Genomic DNA, 22,842 nt, shown 5'->3' with positions numbered 1-22,842 from the left:
ATGAAGTGCAAGTCCTAGAATCTAGGTGTGATGCAAGAAATCTTGGTTTATTTTAATTATATGCCTAGTTGAATCCCTTAATCCTCAGTTGTTTTGAGGCTAGTTTCTAAGGTAAGTTGTAGAGAGAAGTCAAGGTGAAGCAAGCAATGGCTTGGTTAACAATACCTCACCTTCAAATCTAACATTCTCGATGCCTCCGATGTTGCCAAGACTATGGCTCTGACGACCACAAGATCACCGTGTTAACCACTAGAGAGGGTCTATCCTTCGCAAGCTAAGAGACGAAGGGTGTTCCTATCTTTCTATCAACCAAAGCTTAGGCTTGGAGATAAGTTTATTAGATGCACTTTAGTCCTAGAATGCAATGCAAGATGAGAGATTGTCCTTGAGTTAAGATTGTGTATGATCTTAAGTACTTAGTTACAATTGATGTTTAGTTATCACACCAGAGTACTTAATGACAATCTTAAACACAAGATTAAGTGCTCAATATCAATAATGCTCAAAAGATGTATCAATGTTATCAAGATATAATTGCTCAAAATACCAAATGATAACAAAATAGATGCTCTTAAGAACAAATCACAAATACGCCAAAGATAATAGATATTAACCATGATACAATGATGACAATGATGGCAAGTAAAAGATATTAGAGCACTTATCACAAAGATACTACTTAGAACAATTAACCAAGGATCTTTTTTGAGACAATTACAATAGTGAAAAGGATGTCAATGAAAGGTTGCTTAAGAGATAGACAATATTAATTAGCAATTCTCCAATTCTTGTCAACCAATTATCACAATGCCAAATTAAATATGTAACAATAAGAGATGCCAATATCCAATAAATCTTTGAATTACCAATTTAAGCAATATTAACACATCAATTAGATCTTAGGATTATGTGCTTATGTCAGTGAGCAGTTAGTGCAAGATTTAGATCTTTAGGATTATAATACTCACAAGAAACAACAATGTGTTAGTATTCTTATTGGCAATGAAATAACTACACCAATCAACCATTCAATGTAAACAATGTAACCAATTGTAAACAACACATTTCCACAATGAGCTATGCTTATCAATAGAAAATCAACCAATAAAAGTCTTTATGTAACCTATGTTCCAATGATATTAAGTGAGCAAAACTTAATTCCTGTGACAGCATTAAGTGAATTCCAATTAGAGCACTTAGGATGCAAAATATGAGATACCTATGAGTGCAAAATGCAAATGAGGTAACCCAATATCAAGTCACTTTGCCAACACAAGGTTCTTAATGATCTTAGGTTCCTTTAGATGCCAATGTCACTGTTGTATATCAGACCTTGTTATGCACTTCAAAACAGTATGACAGTCATCCAAATCAATGAAATTTGCCCAATCATTGAATGCCCAAATGATGCAAATGACTTAGAAATGTGTTAAGTGATATATTAGGTGATTTTATGCCACTTAAATTAGATTTATACCATTGTTATCAATCAATTAGATCGTTGTAAGTAAAGCAGTAAGGAAGCAAGGGTTAGAGTAAGCAAACCAATAGGGCTCTTGGCCTTGGATATGAATGGAGAACTTGCCCAAAATTCCTCTAATGAAGTGACCACCTGCAACCACAAATATTAGCTTGAAATTCGCTGCAAATACCAAGAGTTAGAGGCAAAATCAAATGATAACCCAATGCAATGACTGAATGATGCAAAGAGGGGCAACACTAGGCCTATAAGGCTAGTGTTAGAGTTAGAGAGAGGGCAGCAAGGCCTAATAGGCCTGTGGCTAAGGGAAGAGGCCAAAAGGGCGCACCACAAAGAGGAAAAAAGCCTCTAGGCCTGTCGTGAAGGCCTAGAAGGAAGGCCAAGATGGAGAGGAGGCCCCACAAGGGGCTGCGGCCACGGAACAAGACCTCCAAGGGCTCGACAAAGGGATATGAGGAGGTCGAGGAGGGATAAGGGGCAGCGAAGGGCAGATGGAGGAGGAAAAGGCCCACGGCAAGGCCTTATAGGCCTAGCCAAGGTTGCGGATCACCCTTAAGGCTGACGGCAAGGGTAACAATGATTGCGGCTAGGCTTTGGAGGCCAAAAATGGTCAGCAGCTCACCAAGGAAGGACAAAGAGGTCACGGCTAGGGCAAGGAGGGCCAACACTAGGCCTAAAAGGCCTTAAAAATTTCTGAAACCCCTGCTAAAGTAAACAAAACAAGTAATAAAGAGACAAACAACCCAAAAAAAAAAATCTGCAGCCCCTCATATCACCAAAAATCAGCACAAAAGTGCCACAAAAAAACTAGTGGCTTCCTTCATTGCTTGGACGTTGAGCTTGGAGGAAAAATAGAGAGTGGATCTTGCCTTCCTAGGCCTAGATCCACCTCTAAAAACCCCAACAAATTTTTTCCAAGGATGGAAACCCTTAAATCTCTTCCAAAATTTCAGATATGGCTTGAGAAATCACCTGCACAAATGAAAGAAATTTTTCCCAAAACCCCAATATATACAAAAATGAAATAAAACCCTAATTGCTGCAAACAAGGGTTAGAAAATATTTTACAAAATTATATACAAAATATTCACAAATATACAATGCTTGTAAGATAGAATTTTTTGAGAAAATTAATTCTGAAAAGTGGATCAATGTATTTTTCGAAAGATAGAATATTGACTACACCCTTTAGCGAAGTAAGAATACCATATAAAAAATTTCAGAGCCCAAACAAGGTCGGCCTTGCCCACAGTCTGTGAACTTGGAGCCCCAGGGCTAGCGTACCTGCAGATCTCTATAATCTTTCTCAAAAAAAAATCGTTAGATCATATAATGAATCAAATCACCTAAGATAAACACAAATTTTACCAATAGAATGCTCCTATCATTGACAAATAAAATAACAATTTATATAGCACTGAAGCACAATATAGGATTAGCACATAACTAGCACGTACCACAGATCAATGAGACAAGAACACCATGAACTGAACCCCAAAGTCTTTTATTATGATATCAAACGTTCCCAGCAAAGCAATGGCTCAATACCAGCATTACAAATTTACATAGCCCAGAACTAGAATTATCGTGTCCGAAGATGATTCATAGAAGCAAAATGACTTCTATTTATAAAGAAATCCCTACAATTGGAAAATAACAGCTAGTTGGCTTGATCCTTGTCAAAATAATCCCGACCATCGATAAATACTTGATCATCTTTTAATCTCCACTATCAAATATTTTTATTTGAGGAAAATTCGAAGTTTTCTTAAAATCCACTTTTAATTAATCTAAAAATTAATATTTTGGATTAATTTCCTCAAAATTTTGACTTTGACTTAACCACCAAGGTCCAAGGGCTTAATTTTTCTTAAAAATCAATTTTTGCCTTGGTGGGGGATCTCCAAAATTTGACTTCTTTTTTACCCACGAAATCTCCACTTAGAGAAGAATTAATTTCTCTAAAATTAATTTTGACTCTAAATTAATTAATTTTTTGGCTTAGGATTTAATTTTATTTTTGCCAGAAAAATTAATTAATTGACACAAGAATGGATTAATTATTTTTTCCACCCTCAAATACTTTAGTCATGGTGTCTGATTGCGAGGGACCATGCACTAAAATATTGTTTACATTAGATATTACAAATTCAACCCTCAAAAGGGGAACACCCATTTGTTATAGACCCTCATAATAATTACCCAATTCTACGACATAATATGATCTAGTAGACCAAGTGATTTGTACTAAAATAATTTAGCCAATTAGCTTAAATTATTCCCAAACCACTTTTACAAAGACTCGATATAAAGCTAGGACTCACCTAAGATTTCAATTATGAACTCCACCCTAGCTTTGGGGTTTACGCTGGAGGAAAAACTTTGTTGATTATCCGTGTTTAGAAACACACATAATGCGGTGAGGTTAAAAAACCTCCTAGGATGAAATTCATCGCCAAATTCAAAGGCTTACCTAGGTTGTTACATAATTAAACGGTCATACTAGCATCATTTACATTACAATTTGCAGAATTTGGGTTTATAATGATACAATAATTCGTTGGATGACGATTCTAAACTTTGAAAATTTGGTACACTACTTCCTTAGACTTGTGACAAAATGGGACCAACAAGTCCCAAACCTTTCATTTCAAATTTTGCTACCAACATTTTCTTGCATTCTAGAATTTTGCTCCACACCTGTAATAAACAAATCATCCACATATAGTAGTATAATGACAGGTTCATTCTTCACTATATTGATGTAGAGGTTTGCATCGGTAGAAATTTTGATGAACCTAATCCTTAAGAGATATGCATCCATTCTTGCATACCAAGCCCTAGGAGCTTGCTTCAAGCCATATAGAGCTTTCTTGAGTTTGCAAACATGTGTATCCTTCTAGTTGTTCTACTTCTTCATCAATTTCCATTTAGAAAGACATCCATTTGATGGATATTCCATCTAGTTGTCTTATAGTAGTATATACTTCAAAGCCTTCTAGTTGTTCAATGTATACTTCTTCATCAATGGTTCCATTTAGAAATGTTGTTTTGACATCCATTTGATGGATATTCCATCCCATAGTAGCAGCTAGCGAAACCAAAGATCTTATAGTAGTATACCTAGGTTTCTTCATAGTTTATTCCTTTTGTTTGTGAGAAACCCCTTGCGAAAAATCTAGCTTTGTATTTGTCTATGCTTCCATCAACAACATGTTTGATTTTGTAAATCCATTTGGAGGTGACAACTGATTTGTCACTTGGTCTAGGAATGATTTCCCAAACCCCATTCTTCATGATGGATTGATATTCTTCCTGCATCGCCTTCTTCCATTCTTCTTGATGAGCGGCTTCTTCAAAGGTAGTTGGTTTTGCTTCTATTAATTTTTTCATGTATGTTGCATATCCTGAATATCTCTTCAGTCTTTTGCTTTCTCTAAAAGATCCTTTAGTTGCTCCATGTCCTTTGGCATCTTCGAGTGTAGTTTTTAACCAATTTGGCCTCTACTTCGTTTTGGTAATGATTATAGGTTGAATAGGCTCACTTGGTCCTTCTTGTTCTACTTCTTCTTGGTTTGTAGGTGCCTTGTCATGATGCTCTTCTTCTTCAAATAGTGATACATCTTCTTCATTGGATTTGATTTGTATATCCTTGGATCTTTTGTAGGCATGGTTTTCATCAAATATAACATTCCTGCTAACTTTGATTTATCTTTCTTCCTTGATGTATATTCTATAAGCCTTTGATGAAAGGCTATAGCCAACAAAGATCCCTTTTATGCTTGTAGAGTCCAACTTCTTTCACTTGTCTTTTGGAACTTGGATGTATGCAGGACACCCAAAGGTTCAAAGATGGTCTACAAATGACTTCTTCCCTATGAATGCTTCTTTCGGTGTCATATCATCAATGATTCTATGAGGACTTCTATTTTGTATATATACTGTTGTCATGGTTGCTTCTCCCCATAGAAATTTTGGTAGATCTTGATCAAATATCATAGTCCTTATGCATTCTTCAATGGTTCTATTCTTCCTTTCTACAACTCCATTTTGCTCGAGGTTGTAGGGAATAATGAGCTCCCTCTTAATACCTGCTTCTTTACAATATGCAATCAATTCTTTTGAAGTGTATTCCCCTCCATTGTCAGATCTCAAAGTCTTTATCTTTCTTTCGGTTAAGGTCTCAACTTCGGATCTAAATTCCTTGAACTTTTCAAATACTTCGTCCTTTGTTTTGAGAAGATAGAGCCATGTCTTTCTAGAGTGATCATCAATGAAGGTCACATAGTAAAGATGGCCTCCAAGAGATTTATTAGACATTGGCCCACACACATCGAAATGAATGAGATCTAATATCTCCTTAGACCTTGTATCACTGCTTGTAAAAGGTTTCCTAGTATTCTTTCCCAAAGCACATCCCTTGCATACTCCATGATCTTCCTTGATGTTGGGGATGCCCTTTACCATTTGACTAAGAGAGGGTATTATCTTGTAATGAATATGCCCATATCTTCTATGCCAAAGTTTGATAGGGTTGATCTCCATGTGAACTAGGGCTTGAGGAGATGGTGTTATAACTCTATATAGTCTTCCTTCACGAACTCCAATAACCTTTGCCTTTTCAATACTTGAATCCTTTCCCCAAACCAAAACTTTACCATCTACAAAAGCAACCCTATCTCCTTTATCTTCTAAACAAGAAATGGAAAGTAAATTCTTTTTCAAACCTGGGACATAAAGGATGTTGTTGAGGTGTAGCTTTGCTCCACTTTCCAGCTTCAATGATGTAGATCCAAGGCCCTTGACTGCATAGTTGTTGTTGTCTCCTAGCTCCACTGCATGTGATGATGGTTCCCTTGATAGAGTATGGAGTTGTCCACTTTCTCCCGTCATATGTCTTGAGGCTCCACTATCAATGATCCATGTGTTGCCATCATCAAGTGTACCTGTGAGTGCAGCCAAGAATCCTTCACTCTTGACTCTCCTAGATAGATTGTGTATGATCCTTCCAATCCAGCTTCCTGCAACTTTTATGATATTGAGACCCACATTCAAATAACTCGTCATAGAGGGAGTAACCTTTTCTTCCAACACTGCTTTTCCCTTCTTCAAATGATAGTCAACAAAGTGATCTTCAACCTTCTTCCACCTTAGCTCTGATTCCATGTTGAGAAATAAACGCTTATAGGAATTAGGGTTTTATTCCTCTTTCTTGATAATTCCTTGTGAATTATGTTGGCTTATTTTACTTCTTTATTAGTTTATCTTTCATCAAGCAATTACCAAACTATATGTATATGAAGACCACAAGAACAAGAGACACAAAATGTAGGCACTCAGCTAGGGAAAAACCCCTTCAAGAGGAAAACCCAGTCCAACTCTTCTACTAGTAGATTCAAATCAAGATGAGACAATACAAGACCCTTTAGACCTCGTGAAAGACCTCCTACAATCACCAATTCAGCCCTTCCTTCAATAGATGATCCCTGCCAAAGTCTCCAAGTACCAGCTTGACAGTTGCAGCTTCAATCCAGAATTTAGGCCCCCAGCTTTAGATTTTCGCCCCCCCAGCTTCAGAATTTCGGACCTGCAATAGATTCAGAATTTCGGCCCCAGCAACTACCCGAAACTTCACACGTGTGAGAGATAGATAGCCTAAGAACTCGATTTAGGTCTTCCCAGCTTCTTCGCTCTCATTTTATGCTTCTCTTTCTTGTAGATCGAACTTGTTGAGTTAATGTGCCAAATAGGTCGAGTTGTCTCTCTATATATAGCCTATTTGTTGGGTCGAATTGCCCTAATGTAGGCCGACTTCATGGGGACAAGGCCGACTTGGTGTGTGTTAGTTTTTGTAGCATCGGATGTGTTCTAGTCACGAAATTTGGAGGAGAGGCTAGAATACATGAGATCTCCATAACTCAGGAATCATTTCTGGAAATCCCACCTAGAGATGGCTTAATTAGAATATTACCCTATTTTTTAATGTTTCCTAAGTCTAAACTTAGGAAAACTGGTTAATTAATCATAATTAATTAAGTCAAGGTGAGAATTCTCTAGAAACTCACACGGATCGACTCTAATATGATCCTAGCCCTTGATTAAGTTTTAATCTTGGTCGTTGGAGCCCCAACAGAGGATTATAAGAAGAAGTCGATGGGCACTTGAAGAAGACACTTGTGAGAACCACAGAGAGTTCGATTTCCTCGGAGAGTTTGATTTTCCAGAGAGCCAATAGCGTTGGAAGAGTTAGAGCTTCAGTAGGGAAGTAGAGACAATAAGGGGCAGGGACAGTGAGGCTGGAGGAAGTTTTCTAGATCTAGCGAGTGTATTTGCAAAGAGGCCAGAGTTTCTTTAGGAGGCTGCGCATTCCCAACGCAAAAGCCTCAGGAGGCAGTTTAATTTGTTGAGATGGGAAGATGTCTTCAATTCCAGAGGCAATAAAGGAGTCCCAAAGTGTCGAAGAAGAATTTTCCTAGCCAGCAGCAGGCAAGAATCCTTGATTAATAGACGATTCAGGTAACAGTTGCAGTAGGCAACTTCAGGTTAACGCAGGGCCTACGCAGACCCAGTTGGACAGCTTGCTTTTCAAAGGCAGTCCAGTGTTAGAATTGCCCGAAGTGACGGTAATTTTCCTCTAGATATTTTTGCCAGTATTTTCTTTGCAGGATAGCCAGATTATTGTACTCATAATTTCTCACTGTTGCATGATAATAAAACTCTCAGTCGTTGCACCAGTTTTCCCAAGTTGGGTTTTTTCGGGGACTTTTGTCCAAAAATAACTATCATATTTTTATATGTGTGTGCTAGATTTTCTCAGTTTCCAACACTATTTTCCTCAGTTAATTTGTGAAATTCACAGTGTGAATTATTTGATATTTGTCATACCAGACAGCAGATGAATTGTTAAATAAATTAACAATTAGAAAAATAATTTCCAGTTGTTGTGATAGATGAAATTTTCACATGGTATCAAAGCGTGAGTGATCAGCCAGGAAGCTCAAAAGCGAAGGAGAGAATTTTTCTGTTCAGAGGGAGAAGCAGGGCGAAATTCTCAGAGGTTGCTCAGTACCCAGCTTGGCAATTCGAATTGTTGGGCAAGGAGTTCGATTCTCAGTTGCAGGCTTGCATAAAATTTAAAGTTGCCCGGGATAGTGATTCCAGCGGTGAGAGGGAGCAGCAGTAGTTCATATGTTCGCTGAGCCAATTTCTTGTTAGACACAGAGGGTTTTGCAACAGCAGAATCAGCGTCAGGTGAAAGAGAAATTGCACACATAGAGGGAAAATTTCTCTCAGGAGACTTCAGTTTTCAGAAGTTCGACTTTTCCAAGCAGATTGGCAGTAGCTAAGTGCAGATTTCCTCACTCTAGAAGGGAGTGCGTATAGTAGATCCAGCATCCAAGCAGAGGGAAAGAGGGAGTTTTCGACAAAATCAGAGATGGCCATAGCAGGGCTCAGAGATGAAGATAGATTGGAGGGAACCTCTAACTATGTCATCTAGAAGGCTAGGATGCTAAGTAACCGGATTCGTTATATAGGGGCCACGTGTCCGAATCCGGCGTGTCAAACACGCTTCGCCCAAAAAATGTGTCCAAAAAACATGACAGGTCGAATCCCAAGCGTGTCCCAAAATTCTCCAATGTGTGCTGATTTTTGACTGCATGTCCTGTTTTCCAAGATTCGTTTGGCGAAAAAGTGACTCCCGCGGGTTAGAAAAGGCCGCATTTGCTCATTACAGCCACGTTGTTTATCATTTGGCAAGCATTGTTTGAGCTGTTGGCAAGTGGAAAAGGGTTTGGAGAAAGGAGTTAAGGGAGTAGAGCATTCGGTAAGGAGATTCAAGCATCAGGTAAGTGCATTTCAGCTCCATTTTTTCGCATTTCTTATTCTATTACAGCAGTTTGTATATGATTTTTTGTTTACAAATTTGTGCATGTTTTGTTCATTTCTCTTACAGTTTTCATGGCTCAATCAAAGGCAGCAGTTAGGGAGCAAAGGAAGGGCAAGAATGTCATGGGCGGAGATGCCCCTCCTCCCTCAATATCATCAGAGTCTGCTACAAGTAATGTTGAGGGAAGAGGAGGACCTAAAGACAATGATAGATATCCATTGTGGAAATATGTCACAAGAGAGGATGGGACAAACACCAAGGGAAAGGGAGGAGGCAATGTGCAATGGAAATGCAACTTTTGTCACATTTCTTTCAAAAGCACATATTATCGTGTGAAAGCACATTTGTTGGCTTTACCGGGTTGTGGGATTGGAGCTTGTAAAGCTGTTTCTTTACAAAAGAGAAAAGAATTGGAAAAGGAGTCCACTGTTGGTATGGAAAATGTGGCTTCAAAATCAAGAAAACCCAAGAATGAAGACCCCCTTCCATTTTTTAGGAAAGCCACCACCAAATTTCCATTTGAGAGTTCTACTTCTACTGGGGGACAAGCAGCAAAAAGAAGAGCACTTGGTCCAATGGACAAGATTTTCCAAAAAGAGAGACGGGAAGAGCTTGATCTCACCATTGCCTTCTTCTTCTATCAAAACTTCATATCATTTAATGTTGCACGCTCACCTCTATTTATTGAGATGTGCCGAGCTCTAACTCAAGGGGCTCCAGCAGGGTATGTGCCTCCTGGGTCAGAGAAGCTGAGAACCACATTGTTGACGAAGGCAAAAAAAGAGGTGCAAAAAATGCTTGAGCCTATTGTAGCATCATGGCCAACATCTGGGGTTAGCATTGTTTCTGATGGATGGACAGACCCAGCACGACACCCAATCATCAACTTCATGGTGTCTTCCTTAAGTGGTCCAATTTTCATGAAAGCAGTGGATACACTTGGAAAATAAAAGGATGCACAATTTATTGGTGAGTTATTTATTAAAGTTATTGAAGATGTAGGTGTTGATTATTGTGTGCAAATCATTACAGATAATGCACCTGTTTGCAACGCTGCTGGCATGATTGTGGAAGCTAAATATCCACAAGTGTTTTGGACACCTTGCATTGTCCATTCATTGAACTTAGCACTAAAATCCATTGCTTCTGATGTGCTTTGGATTGGAAGCATTATTGAGGATGCAAGACATATCCGTAACTTTGTGCAAAATCATACAAATGCCTTCACTATCTACAAGGAGTACACCAATCTATCATTGTTGAAGATTGCTAATACACGGTTTGCCTCTTCATTCACGATGTTGAAGAGGTTGAGGGAGGTCAAGACCGCTCTTGGGGCCATGGTTATTTTTGAGTTTTGGTCTTTTTTGAGAAAGACAGATCAAGTAGCCTCTAAAAGAGTGAAAGACACAGTGCTAGATGATGCTTGGTGGGAGAGGGTAGATCTAATTATTTGAATCATGGGCCCTATCATTTCTTTGCTTCGATTTGCAGATACAGACAAACCCATCCTAGGAGAGGTTTATGAGGGATGGGATTCCATGATTGAGTCTGTGAGGAGCATTATTCTACAGAGTGAGTGCCCCGAGTATGAGACATCACCAGAGGCCTTCTGTGATACTATACAGAATATTCTTGTCAGCAGATGGGACAAGAATTGTACACCTTTACATTGTTTGGCTCACTCATTGAACCCCAAATACTACAGCCATGAGTGGCTGAATGGTGGACCTTCTCGCAGATTCCCTCTTCACATGGATGGTGAAATCTCACAGGGGAGGAAAGAGGCATTCAGGCGGATTTTTCAGGATAGTGCATTGCTTGCTGAGGTGGAGGATGCCTTTGCAGAGTTTTCCACTGGCAGTGGTCGATTTGGAGGTTATGATGTGATTAGAGACAGGGGAGCTAAGAAACCCTATTCTTGGTGGGCAAATCATGGGGCAACAAGCCCTCCTCTTCAGCAGTTAGCCATGAGGCTCCTCTCTCAGGTGACTTCATCCTCTTGTTGCGAGAGGAATTGGAGCACATATGGGAATTTGTATAATGTGAAGAAGAGCAGGCTTGAGCAGTCCAGGGCAGAGACAATGGTGTATGTGCACACCAACCTTCGTCTTATTTACAGGCAAAGGGAAGAGTGGTTGAGGGGAAAGACAAAGATGTGGGATGTCTTTCCTGATGATATGGGTCTGGACACCAGTGTTGAGTTGGCATTGGCCAACATGGATCTCAATGATCCAGTGCTAGAGCCTGTTAGATTTGATGACTTAGAGGGGTCATCCTCCACACCAGCAGATGCAGAGGTGACTATGGATACAGGGGAGGAGGAGGATGCAGAGGAGAGCAGTGGGGACCATGATGATGAGGACATTGATGCTGATTCTGATGCTGATGATGAGGATTGATGCCTTGAGGCTTGTATACCTGTAGTTGTTTTATATTTTCTATTTCTATTTGCCATTGGCATTGCACCAGCACTACCTATGTAACACATTTTGATTTGATGACTTAATGAGAAAACTACAGTTGTCAGTGTGTTTATCTTACTATCTTGTAGTTGTAAGTTGTCTTTCAGTTATGAATTATGAATCATGATTTATGTGACCAATACCACTGACATGTATTTGAATTTTGTATGTACTATGCATGCTATAGATGAAGATCTATGTTTGAAATCAATAAATTTGTATCATTAATTAAAATTTGTGTAAGAAATATCTAATTTATAATATATATATATATATAATAAAATAATATATAACGAATCCTACGTGTCCTGTTCTGGGGGGTCAACGTGTCCGAATCCGACACTACGAATCCCCGTGTCAGGTGACTTAGCTAGGATGTTATTCCTTCTAGATGAATATGGTCTGAAGACCTACGCAGAGAGTGTGGTAGCAGTTCCCCAAGACCACATTCTGCAGGAGGAGTACAAGAAGGAAATGGCGAAGGCCAAGAGGTTGATTATGGATGGTGTTCGAGATCACCTAGTCTCACACCTGGAAGAGAAAGGGACGGCCAAGGAGATGTGGGATGCTTAGTCTAATCTATTTCAGAGTTCTTCTCAGCAACGGAAGATGTACCTCCAGGAGAAGTTGAGGAACACCAAAATGCAAAAGGGCGAGAGCATAGATGCCTTTCTCACTCATATTCAGGAAGTGCGAGATCAGTGGTCAGTTGTTGGGTTAGTGCCTCAACCCACAAAGCTTGTACGATTGGCACTAAATAGTGTCTCAGAGGATTGGCAGGTATTTGTCCAGAGCATCTTAGGCAAAGATAACTTGCCAAGGTAGGACAGGATGTGGTCCAATCTGCAGCAAGAGGAATTGAGACGAGCTCTGTTAAAGAGTACCATCAACGGCAATAGCAGCAAGAGCGTGAAGAGTGAGGAGGAGAATGTGGCCCTAGCATCTAAGGGTCCCAATCAGGGTCAGGGGGAGCAGAAGAAGAAGAAGAAGAAGAAAGAACTTGTCTAAGGTCAAGTGCTTTAGGTGTGGCAAATTTGGCCACTACAGTACCCAATGTCTTCTCGGGAAGAAGGACAAGCAAGACCAGGCGGCAGCATCAACGGAGATTGACAAGTTGTCTTCCAGTTGGAGGAAGAGTTCTCCATGTTGCAGCCATACCTCCAGGAAAGAGGTGAGGCAACTTGGAGCTGTAGTCCCAGAGATTACAGTGATCGAGCAGGGTCCATTGAGGAGTCCACCTCATAGGATCATCACCTAGTTATAGGGGCCCACAGTATTCAGTAGCAAGATGGATCAAGGTCAGAGATGCATTCAAATTCCACAATGACAATTGCAGACTAGTAGCAGTCAGGTGACGGGCTCTGTTAAAGAGTACCATCAATGGCAACAGCAGCAAGGGCGTGAAGAGTGAGGAGGAGAATGTGGCCCTAGCATCTAAGGGTCCCAATCAGGGTCAGGGGGAGCAGAAGAAGAAGAAGAAAGAACTTGTCTAAGGTCAAGTGCTTCGGGTGTGGCAAATTTGGCCACTACAGTACCCAATGTCTTCTCAGGAAGAAGGACAAGCAAGAGAAGCAGGACCAGGCAGCAGCATCAATGGAGATTGACAAGTTGTCTTCTAGGTTGGAGGAAGAGTTTTCCATGTTGCAGCCATACCTCCAGGAAAGAGGTGGGGCGGCTTGGAGCTGTAGTCCCAGAGATTGCAGAGATCAAGCAGGGTCCATTGAGGAGTCCACCTCGTAGGATCATCACCTAGCTATAGGGGCCCACAGTATTCAGTAGCAAGATGGACCAAGGTCAGAGATGCATTCAGATTCCACAGTGACAGTTGCAGACTAGTAGTAGTCAGGTGCTGGAGAGCGCGGTACAAGTTTGGGAGCAGTGTAAAGTGGCACAATGTAGAGTCAGCAACAACGCAGATTCCTTGGTGGACAGTGCAGTGGCTAGTAGTAATCAGATGCTCAAGAGACAGATGCATCATACTGAACATAGTTGATTCAATATTTTGGATGCTTCTCAGTTGCAGTTGTTGCAGCTGCAGCAGCAACAAATGAGAGGGAGTTGCAGTGCAGATGCAGAGTTGGCAGCAATATGGCAGTGTCAGCAGTAGCATGAATGCGACATCAGAGTTGCGAGTGGTTGGTGGGCAACAGTGGCTAGAGATCAGCAGCGTGACAAAGGATGATACAAAGACAGGGTGTTGTAACAGGGTATGTAGCACTAAAACACAGTCCTCGCTAAGAGGGAGTGTTAGTTTTTGTAGCATCGAATGTGTTCTAGTCACGAAACTTGGTGAAGATGATAGAATACATAAAATCTCCATAACCCATCAATAATTTCTGGAAATTCCACCAAGAGATGGCTTAATTAGATTATTAACCTATTTTTTAATGTTTCCTAAGTCTAAACTTAGGAAAATTGGTTAATTAATCAAAATTAATTAAGTCAAGGTGAGAATTCTCTAAAAACTCACACAGATCGACTCTGATATGATCCTAACCCTTGATTAAGTTTTAATCTTGGTCGTTGGAGCCTCAACAGAGGATTATAAGAAGTCGATGGGCACTTGAAGAAGACACTTGTGAGAACCACAAAGAGTTCAATTTCCTTGGAGAGTTCAATTTCCCAGAGAACCAACAGTATTCGAAGAGTTCAAACTTCAGTAGGGAAGCAGAGATAGTGAGGGGCAGGGACAATGAGACGGGAGGAAGTTTTCTATTTGTAAAGAGGTCAAAGTTTCTCCAGGAGGTTGCGCAGTTCTAGCACAGAAGCCTCAGAAGGCAGTTCGATTCGCTGAGAGGGGAAGACATCTTCAATTCCAAAGACCGGGAAGGAGTTCCAAAGGCCGGGAAGGAGTCCCATAGTGCCGGAGAAGAATTTTCCCAGCCAGCAACAAGCATGACGGCTTGATTAGTAGACGACTTGGGAAGCAGTTGCGGCAAGCAGCTTCAAGTTGACGCAGGGCCTGCGCAGACCCAATTGGACGACTTGCTTTTCAAAGGCAGTCCAATGTAGGAATTGCTTGGAGTGAGGGTAATTTCCCTCTAGATATTTTTGCCAGTATTTTCTCTGCAAGATAGCCAGATTTCGACATCCAGATTATTGTACTCAAAATTTCTCACTGTTGCATAATAATAAAACCCTCAGTTATTGCACCGGTTTTCCCACGTTGGGTTTTTCCGGGGACTTTTGTCCAAAAATAGCTATGTCATATCTTTATGTGTGTGCTAGATTTTCTCAGTTTCTAGTGCTATTTTCTTCCGCAATTAATTTGTGAAATTCACAGTGTGAATTATTTGATATTTGTCGTAGCAGACAGCAGCTAAATTGTTAAATAAATTAACAATTAGAAAAATAATTTTCAGTTGTTGTGATAGATGAAATTTTCACAGTGTGAAGGGGACAAATAACCTTTTTGACTCAAAAATAATTATTTTTACATGATACAAAAGCCCAAGAAGGGTCTAATAAAAATGACAATGACTCTATTGACACAAGACAAAACCTAGAAAACTTCAATGCAGGCTTTGACCTATAAAACATTGACCCAAGCATGAAACCCATTCTTTAATAAGTCATTCTCTTTAATAAAAAAAATCCTTTTGGCAAGTACATTATGAAGACCGACACTAGTTACATTCTTCAACAAAATAGTGATCTAAGGAGCAACATAGACACTGTGTGGAGGCAGTATTTTGGAAGCCTAAGTACAGTGGTTGATGGTTCAATTCATTGTTGAGAGGACTGTGTGTTGAAGGCCTATGTTCAGTGACATTGGAGAAGCATTGTCATTGATAGAAGGCAGATTGATCAGCTAATATTTGCAAGTGTATCTGAAGCAGCAAAGAACCTCGTGAGCAGCTAACGTAGAGCTATTGGAGCAGCAGTATTCTCTGCATATATATGAGGCAAAGGACCTATCAGATGTCAAGGACAACAAGAGCAGAAAGGGATGATCTAGAGGATCTACTTCAATAAGTAAGTTAGGGGTTTGTTCTTGTGTAGTTCTTTGTGGGCAGATAACAGATCTGATGTTGCAGACTGCAAACCCTAGTTTGTATACTATGTGTATCGTTTGTATCAAATATCAAGGGCCATGAACCCTGGTGCGGGAGCTCCATGGTTCTTTTATTTATGAAGTAATAAAATAATTGAGCAATGGGCTCATATATTTGTGCACTAAATTGATTTCACATATGAAGATTTCGGCTATGCAAAGTAGGTTGAAGGTATTTCAGTGTGTTTGTGATCGTGTTTTAGACATAGACCTGATTATGAAGTGCCAAGGAAAAATGAACAAGATGTTTCTCAACTTCTCCACACATTGACTATCTCCCCAGAGTATCTTACCCCCTTCAGATTCCCCCTTGCTGCACTAAGCCATCTCATGCCACACAAACAAGAACTGAATCAGTCCATCAAAAAGGATACTTATGGATTGTACATTCAAGTCACTTGGACTTCCTCCCCAATGGACCTGGACCCAAAGATGTCCTTCTACCTTGATCATTTCCTGGAGTTACAGGATGGCATCATCGTTGCCCCCCATACATGCGTAGACATTGGATACACTCACCAAGGATCCCCTTGGGCCAGCTTCAGGTTGGTTCTCATCAACTCTCACTGACCATCATATACCAAGATCTGATAGGATCTGCCAAGTGTGTCACTTTTAGGAGCCAGGGACAAAGCAACACCTAATTTTTAGGTGCCCCCTATATTACGAGATCATAGGGCACTACCACTACCTCGATCGAGATTCAGGAGGATCCCCCACTACATTCTTCTGGTACCTTGACTAGAGATGCCTAGGCCCCTTCCTCATGGAGATATTCAAACACATATCTCAAATCCTACATACCCTGCCTCACTCAGGGACGATTTGGATGATCACATCATACTTCCAAGTTTATCTGAATAATCATAGCAACAAGCGATGAGATGAGTTCCAGAGTATTTCAGATAGTAAAACAGTGTGACCTCGGGTCTCCCCTCAGCCCCCCCCTTTGGGAGGCCAACCGGTATCTTTGAGACTGTTGCAGAAGTGTCGAACAACCATAGTTTTAAAAACCGAAACCGGTGACCGGACCAGTCCACCTATCAAACCGGGTTTCAAACCAGAACTGGTCAAACCGGGACCGGTCAGATCTCAATGAACCGGTCTTTAAAAAAATACATGAAATAATTAGTTTTTAATGAAAAAAAACTATTTTTAAGATTTAAAACCATGATTCCAAACCAATAGAGATAAAATATGCAAAGTTTGCTCATCTATATACCAGGTAAAGGTGAATATATCAAATTGGCACCAAGTGCAATACATATCAGCAACATAATACATAATCAATGAGGCTCTAAATGGCCTCTAGAGTCCAAAAACAATGTTATAAGCTATGGGGTCATTGGCCTACTACAAGTCTACATATCAATGATCAACATGATCACTCCTCATCATGATCAAACTCATCACCACTACTAGACAAGGGATCATCAACATGAGCTACATAAATAATCTGGCTAAGTGTTTGAGGACTCCTAAAACTCCTCTGCAACCTTAGCAGTAGTGGTAGTAGTAGCAGCAAAAATAGACATCAAAACTACAAATCACTGATCAACATGATCACTCATGAAACTCATCATTGATTCAGCGCTACTAAAAATGGGATCATCAGCAAGAGATACATAAACATCATCTCGCTCAAAGTCTTCAGACTTGGATTGCTCAACCTTATAATATGATAGAAATTGAAGTTTAACATGCCTAACTAGTGATTTTGGTTTGAGTGAAGGGTTCATCTCCTCAGCCTTATAATGTGGTAGAAAAAGCTTAGCATCCATAACCAATTATTTTCCTTTGAGTGAAGGATACATTCTTGTTAAGGCCATGGTAGAGGAGTTCAACAATCAATACCACCAACATCAACAAAATTGAAAAATCAATGCCACCAACATCAAAGTTCTTAAAGGGCTTCATGTTCTTCATCAAACGCCAATCTCATAACCTCATGCATGATAGAATCGAATGGAAACATTGCAAACCCCCAAACCATGAAATCCTGAAAATCATTAAGTCTGTTGAATTTTGAATGAAACTCTAAAATTCTAGTTTCCCAATATGAAATCCAATGAGGTCGAAACCACTCTCAAACATCCATGTTAAAAATTTAAGTACAAGGATGAAAATGAAAAATACAGGAAATGTCACTTTTACTTTAAGAATTTAACATTACCATTGATTGATAGTGTTGCTGGGGTTGATATGTGTGAGGCAAATGAGAGGAGATGCATGTTTTTCTTAAACGGGTTGTTTTTGGAGGGAAACAACCCCAAATTTCCCTCAAAACGGCATCAAAACTCACAAAATTGCATTTTGCGGGGTCTGTAGTTAGCCTGCCAATAAACTGGCCGATTTGAGCCAGCTTTTGTGATTTTTTGGAGAAGTCAGCCCTTAAACCGGGTTTTTGCCTGATTCGACCCAATTGCCTAATGAACCGGTCGGTTTGACCGGTTTCTAGTTCATGCCAACCAATTGTTAAAACTATGCGAACAGCACATCGGTTCACTCACACCTAGTATGTTAGAGGGATTAGTTCTAAACGGTTCCCGAGCAGGGTGCCCCCCCCCACCTGCCCCAACAGACACCTCCCCAACCCCAGTGGAACAACCAAAGACTTATACAAAGCTTCTTTCCTTTGGCCTCAGATGCTAGGAGTATCCCTCGCTCCTACATCCCCCCAGGATCGTGCAGCCAGACATCTTGTTGGATCCAGAGGACTCCGATAATGACCCAATGTCATTGCCGCCCTGCTCGTCATCGACTATCAAACTCGAGCATTCTTGATGTCATCAACCTCCAACCTCGGACTTATTTACTCGGTCTTTTGCATCACCGAGGGCCTTTGATCCAATTATATACATGTTTTTGAGGTTGTCCTATTGTTGTATCCTTCTTTAGTTCATTGTATCCTAGTTTTATCTTTGGCATTCTCTAGGAGTTGTGTTTGCACTCGCACATTGTACTCGTATTGAATGTATCCTTCAGTCCCATTGACATACTTTTGTGATCATTTGTTGAAAATTAATAAAATTATCTTATCTTATCATGCCAAGTGCTCCTCCTCTAACTATGTGCCATATGGTCCTCTTTGTGCAATGCTCCTCAACATGTGTCCCAAGGTAGCCTACTTGTTCCTAGGGCTTTGTGCCCTTCCTCCTAATGCCTAGTGCTCCTCAATAAGATAGCTTCATACCCTATGACAAGGCCCCATCCTCACTTTAACATGCATGCCATGTAGAAGATTTCAATGCCAACTAAGATAACTACCTCCTTCTGTTGATTTGGGGTAGAATCGGATGTGCTCTAGCCACGAAATTTGGTGGAGAGGTTGGGGCACATGAGATCTCCAATACCCAGAAAGGGTTTGGGCAGATTCTAAACAGATCAGGAGATATTAAAATAATTAATATTTTTAATGGAGTCTCTAAATCTACACTTAGGGAAAATAAAATATTAATGTGTATTAATATGAATCTATGTTAGAGTGGTCCAAAAGACATGGATCAAACCAGATCTAATCTTAGCCGTTGATTAGGAACTTAATCTCGGCTGTTGAGATGTCAATAGGGAAAGTATAAGAGGAGGCTTGAGGGTCACTTGGAGAGCACACCAGAGGATTGGTCATTCTATTCTCTAGAGCGGGGTTTTCTAAGAGAGATAGAATCAGTGATCGGGAGAGCAGCTGAGGGGCATTGAGTATAGAGAAACAGAGAAGGCAGAGATTGTGCCGGGAGAGCAGCACAGCAGCCAAGGAGGGTGATGCAGAGCCAGCAAGGGCTCACGCAGGGCCACGCAAAGGCAGCCAAGTGCTGCGCAGAGCACCAGAGGGGCCAGCGCAGCTGACGTAGAGGCTCCCAGAGCTGACGTAGGACCTCCTAGGGCTGACGCAGGGCTAGCGTGAGATAGAGAGGGGCTGACGCAATCCAGATTGGGCAGACACTGGGGTTGCAGGAGCAGTTTTGTGCTGAAGAGCTGCCGGAAGGATTTTCCAGGGTTTCAGCCAGGAGATTTCTCTCAAACTGTGAGGTATAGCTGCTAAGGAAATTCTCTATTGGGTAGGCCAGTTTTGGCACCTAGATTGTACTCTGATATTGCTTAATAAGAAAATCCTCAGATAGCTGCACCAGTTTTCCTGCATTGGATTTTTCTGGGGACATTGGTCCAAAAATAATGGTGTCATGTGGTGTGTTTGTTCTTGTTTCTTTTAGTTGTTGATCTGTAATATGTTGAGCATGCACTGGTGTTTATTTTCAGTGTTTACTTTGTAAAAACTTGTTAAAGAAAAATAACAAGTAGGTAGGAATAAATCAGAAAAAGTGCATGAAGGGTTTCTAAACTAAGTAAACTTAGAAACTTCAACACCTTCGAAAGTGCACCTCCTCTAGCATTGGTCCTAAGGAATGAATAAGTCCAATCAAAACTCTCCATATGTCAATCAAGCATAAACATGGGGCTAGGGGACCAAGCACTCTCCCAGCTTGGTGAAAACACTTTTGAAACAACCCAAAAATAACAAAGATTTCAAGCACAGATGTAAGGATGTAGGCCATTATATGGAAGAAAACTAGGCTTTGACACCAACTCATAGGTGTTCAAGCATGAGATGGAGCAAGAAAAGAAAATGGAAAACTTCTAAGTATTTGATGATAAAATTGGGCTAAGTAAGCAAAGAATTCTATTCACTTGGAGAAACTCAAGTTGTCCAATACATGAGAAGTCAAGCCATGAAAAAAAGAGGACAAACATGACACGACCATATAAACTATAACACAAAAACACTTAAATCTTTACAAAGTATGAGCACAAATAACTTCCAAGTCCAAGACCAAAAGTGTTCATCATATCGATAAGTCATGCACAATGTTAGTTTTTCTTCTAGGCAATGTATCCACTTCACCTAGCAAATTTATATATGCTCACACTGCCTCGAGCGTCAAAATCCAAGCTACCACTTTGCAGCCTTGTAAATCTTTGAAAATGAATATACATATGCTTATTTTGTCGCTACCATGTAAACTAGTAGGATTTGAAGTAATTTTCTGACCTTTTTCATTAGCCGGAAAAGATTGTTATAGCACCCAAAGAATACGTGAAGACCCATTTCAATGTGATTTCCTCTTTTATCCACAAATGATCCCACTTTCCCCCCAATAAAAGACCGCGATTCATAGATATCTACCTGCAATATTAGATTGACAATAGCCAAATATTTTAGCTTTGATTGACCGTCAAATTTTATACGATAGGAAGAACTCTATCAACAAATGCTAATGACCAACCATCGAAGTACTCGAACCTAAAACACCATTTTTAAAGAGATACTGATATTGATATGTAAAGAAATCCTCAGCAAGGGATACACCACTTTGATTTTATTTTGTAAACAAGCTTGCAATAAAGAATTCATCACAAAGAAAGAGACCATTAAACACACATACACCTCTAAGTAAAGTGAAAAAGATATGCTATCGCATTAACTTAGAGACTTGCAGCCAAAAACAGCTTCCAAATGGACAAATTTTGGTGCATGTCAAAGTTGCACTCGCACATTCTTTTTGGACCACTAACACCTTTGACAGAAGGGTATAGATACTCTTCAAGTTGGAGCCAAAGCAGATATGCTAGCTCCCCTTGTTTATGTAGGAACGGAGATCTTGTCTGACAGCTCTTTGGCTCCTGAATGGAACAATCTTGATGTACAAGAATATTGATTTTAATTGATGGGCAAAGAAAAGGGAAAAACCCATGGCGGCCCTACCTCATGTCCCTGGTCCAAAAGCTCTACTGCGGTTGATAGTCCAGCCAGCCCTGAGCCAATTATTGCCACTTTCAATTTAGGTCCTTCGTACTTTTCTGGCTCGGGTGGGAACAACCCTTTGGGAGCTGCATTCGAAAAAGACCAAATAGATTTTTAGCAGTGACTGAACTCTAGTTCGGAGATACAAAAATCCAAAATGCAAGCCTTGCATATTCACAGCTGGAAAACCACAGAAGATGACAGATAGCATATTCAAAATCATTCCATGAAAAGGAGATAGGTGCATTTTGCAGCCCCGGAAGGGTAATCCCTCAACTACTTGTATATGTGTGCGTGTCTATGGGCCATTGAATCTAGATGACGAATAGTGTATATTGAACATGGGCACCAACACAGACCCATCTGAACCCGAGTCTGAGGTTGCAAAGCTCTTACGTATCTGAAGTTCTAATAAAATAGAAGGACGTGGCATACCTTTTCTGCTCATGTCAGAGACTTTGGACTTCAAATTACAGCTCACGGCAGGAGCATTGGCTCTTCTATTATTGCTGCTCTTGGTAGTATGGAGCAATTCCTTGCAGCTATGACTGAGAGAAGAAGTACCTCCTAACATTTGGTTGGGAAGCTGTAGATGAATTGATGCCGAAGCCATGATATAATCTAATTGCATCCCCTGCTCTCTTTCCTGCGATGGGTAATAGTAAAATTGAGAGAAACGGGTATATCTGTTATATAGAGAACAATGTTGACTCTGGTCTGCTGTTTGTATTGTAACACGGGGAGAAGAGATGCCCTTGGAGGTTTCTGTGTTTGGCACCACCACTATCTTCTCCTATTGAGTTCTGTGTTTGGCACCATCACTATATCCTCTTTTTCTTAACAGTATGTGGTCTCGTTGATCGTATAATTTCGTGTTGACACATCGCTCAGATTGCTGTGTGATTACCACCGCCACTATCTTCACTTATTCTTTGTGGCCTATCACAACGTTCTATCCTCTTCTTTTTACCAGCATGTGAGCATTAAATAATAATTTCACGTTTGACACATCCCTTGCCCACTACTTGGTTTCTACGGGCCCAAGGCCCACAGACGTCCCATCTTCACTCTAAAGCTGCCCACAAAACTGTATATTTGTTTATTTTCTCCACTTAAAATGTTATAATTGTTGAACTCCACTTCTTTTTATCAGTTCGT

The 22,842-nt window shown here is 40.3% G+C and overlaps 1 protein-coding gene across 1 annotated transcript in view; it reads right to left on the bottom strand.

Moving 5' to 3' along the window:
• Positions 1-22,612, bottom strand: part of ZDS (zeta-carotene desaturase) — a 367,078-nt gene extending 344,466 nt beyond the window's left edge. Inside the window, exons 1-3 of the mRNA XM_089439231.1 lie at positions 22,120-22,612; positions 21,646-21,770; positions 20,932-21,066 (exon numbers count right to left, since the gene is read on the bottom strand). Coding sequence (XP_089295357.1) covers positions 20,932-21,066; positions 21,646-21,770; positions 22,120-22,315 — 456 coding nt within the window. The 5' untranslated portion in view covers positions 22,316-22,612. The remainder of the gene's footprint in view (positions 1-20,931; positions 21,067-21,645; positions 21,771-22,119) is intronic.
• Positions 22,613-22,842: the final 230 nt, after the last annotated feature.

This window comes from Pinus tabuliformis, chromosome 9, assembly GCF_031772625.1.
Source record: "Pinus tabuliformis cultivar Carrire ecotype Pingquan chromosome 9, CPIR1, whole genome shotgun sequence".
NCBI lineage: Eukaryota > Viridiplantae > Streptophyta > Pinopsida > Pinales > Pinaceae > Pinus > Pinus tabuliformis.
This window is presented reverse-complemented; position numbering and strand designations above follow the sequence as displayed.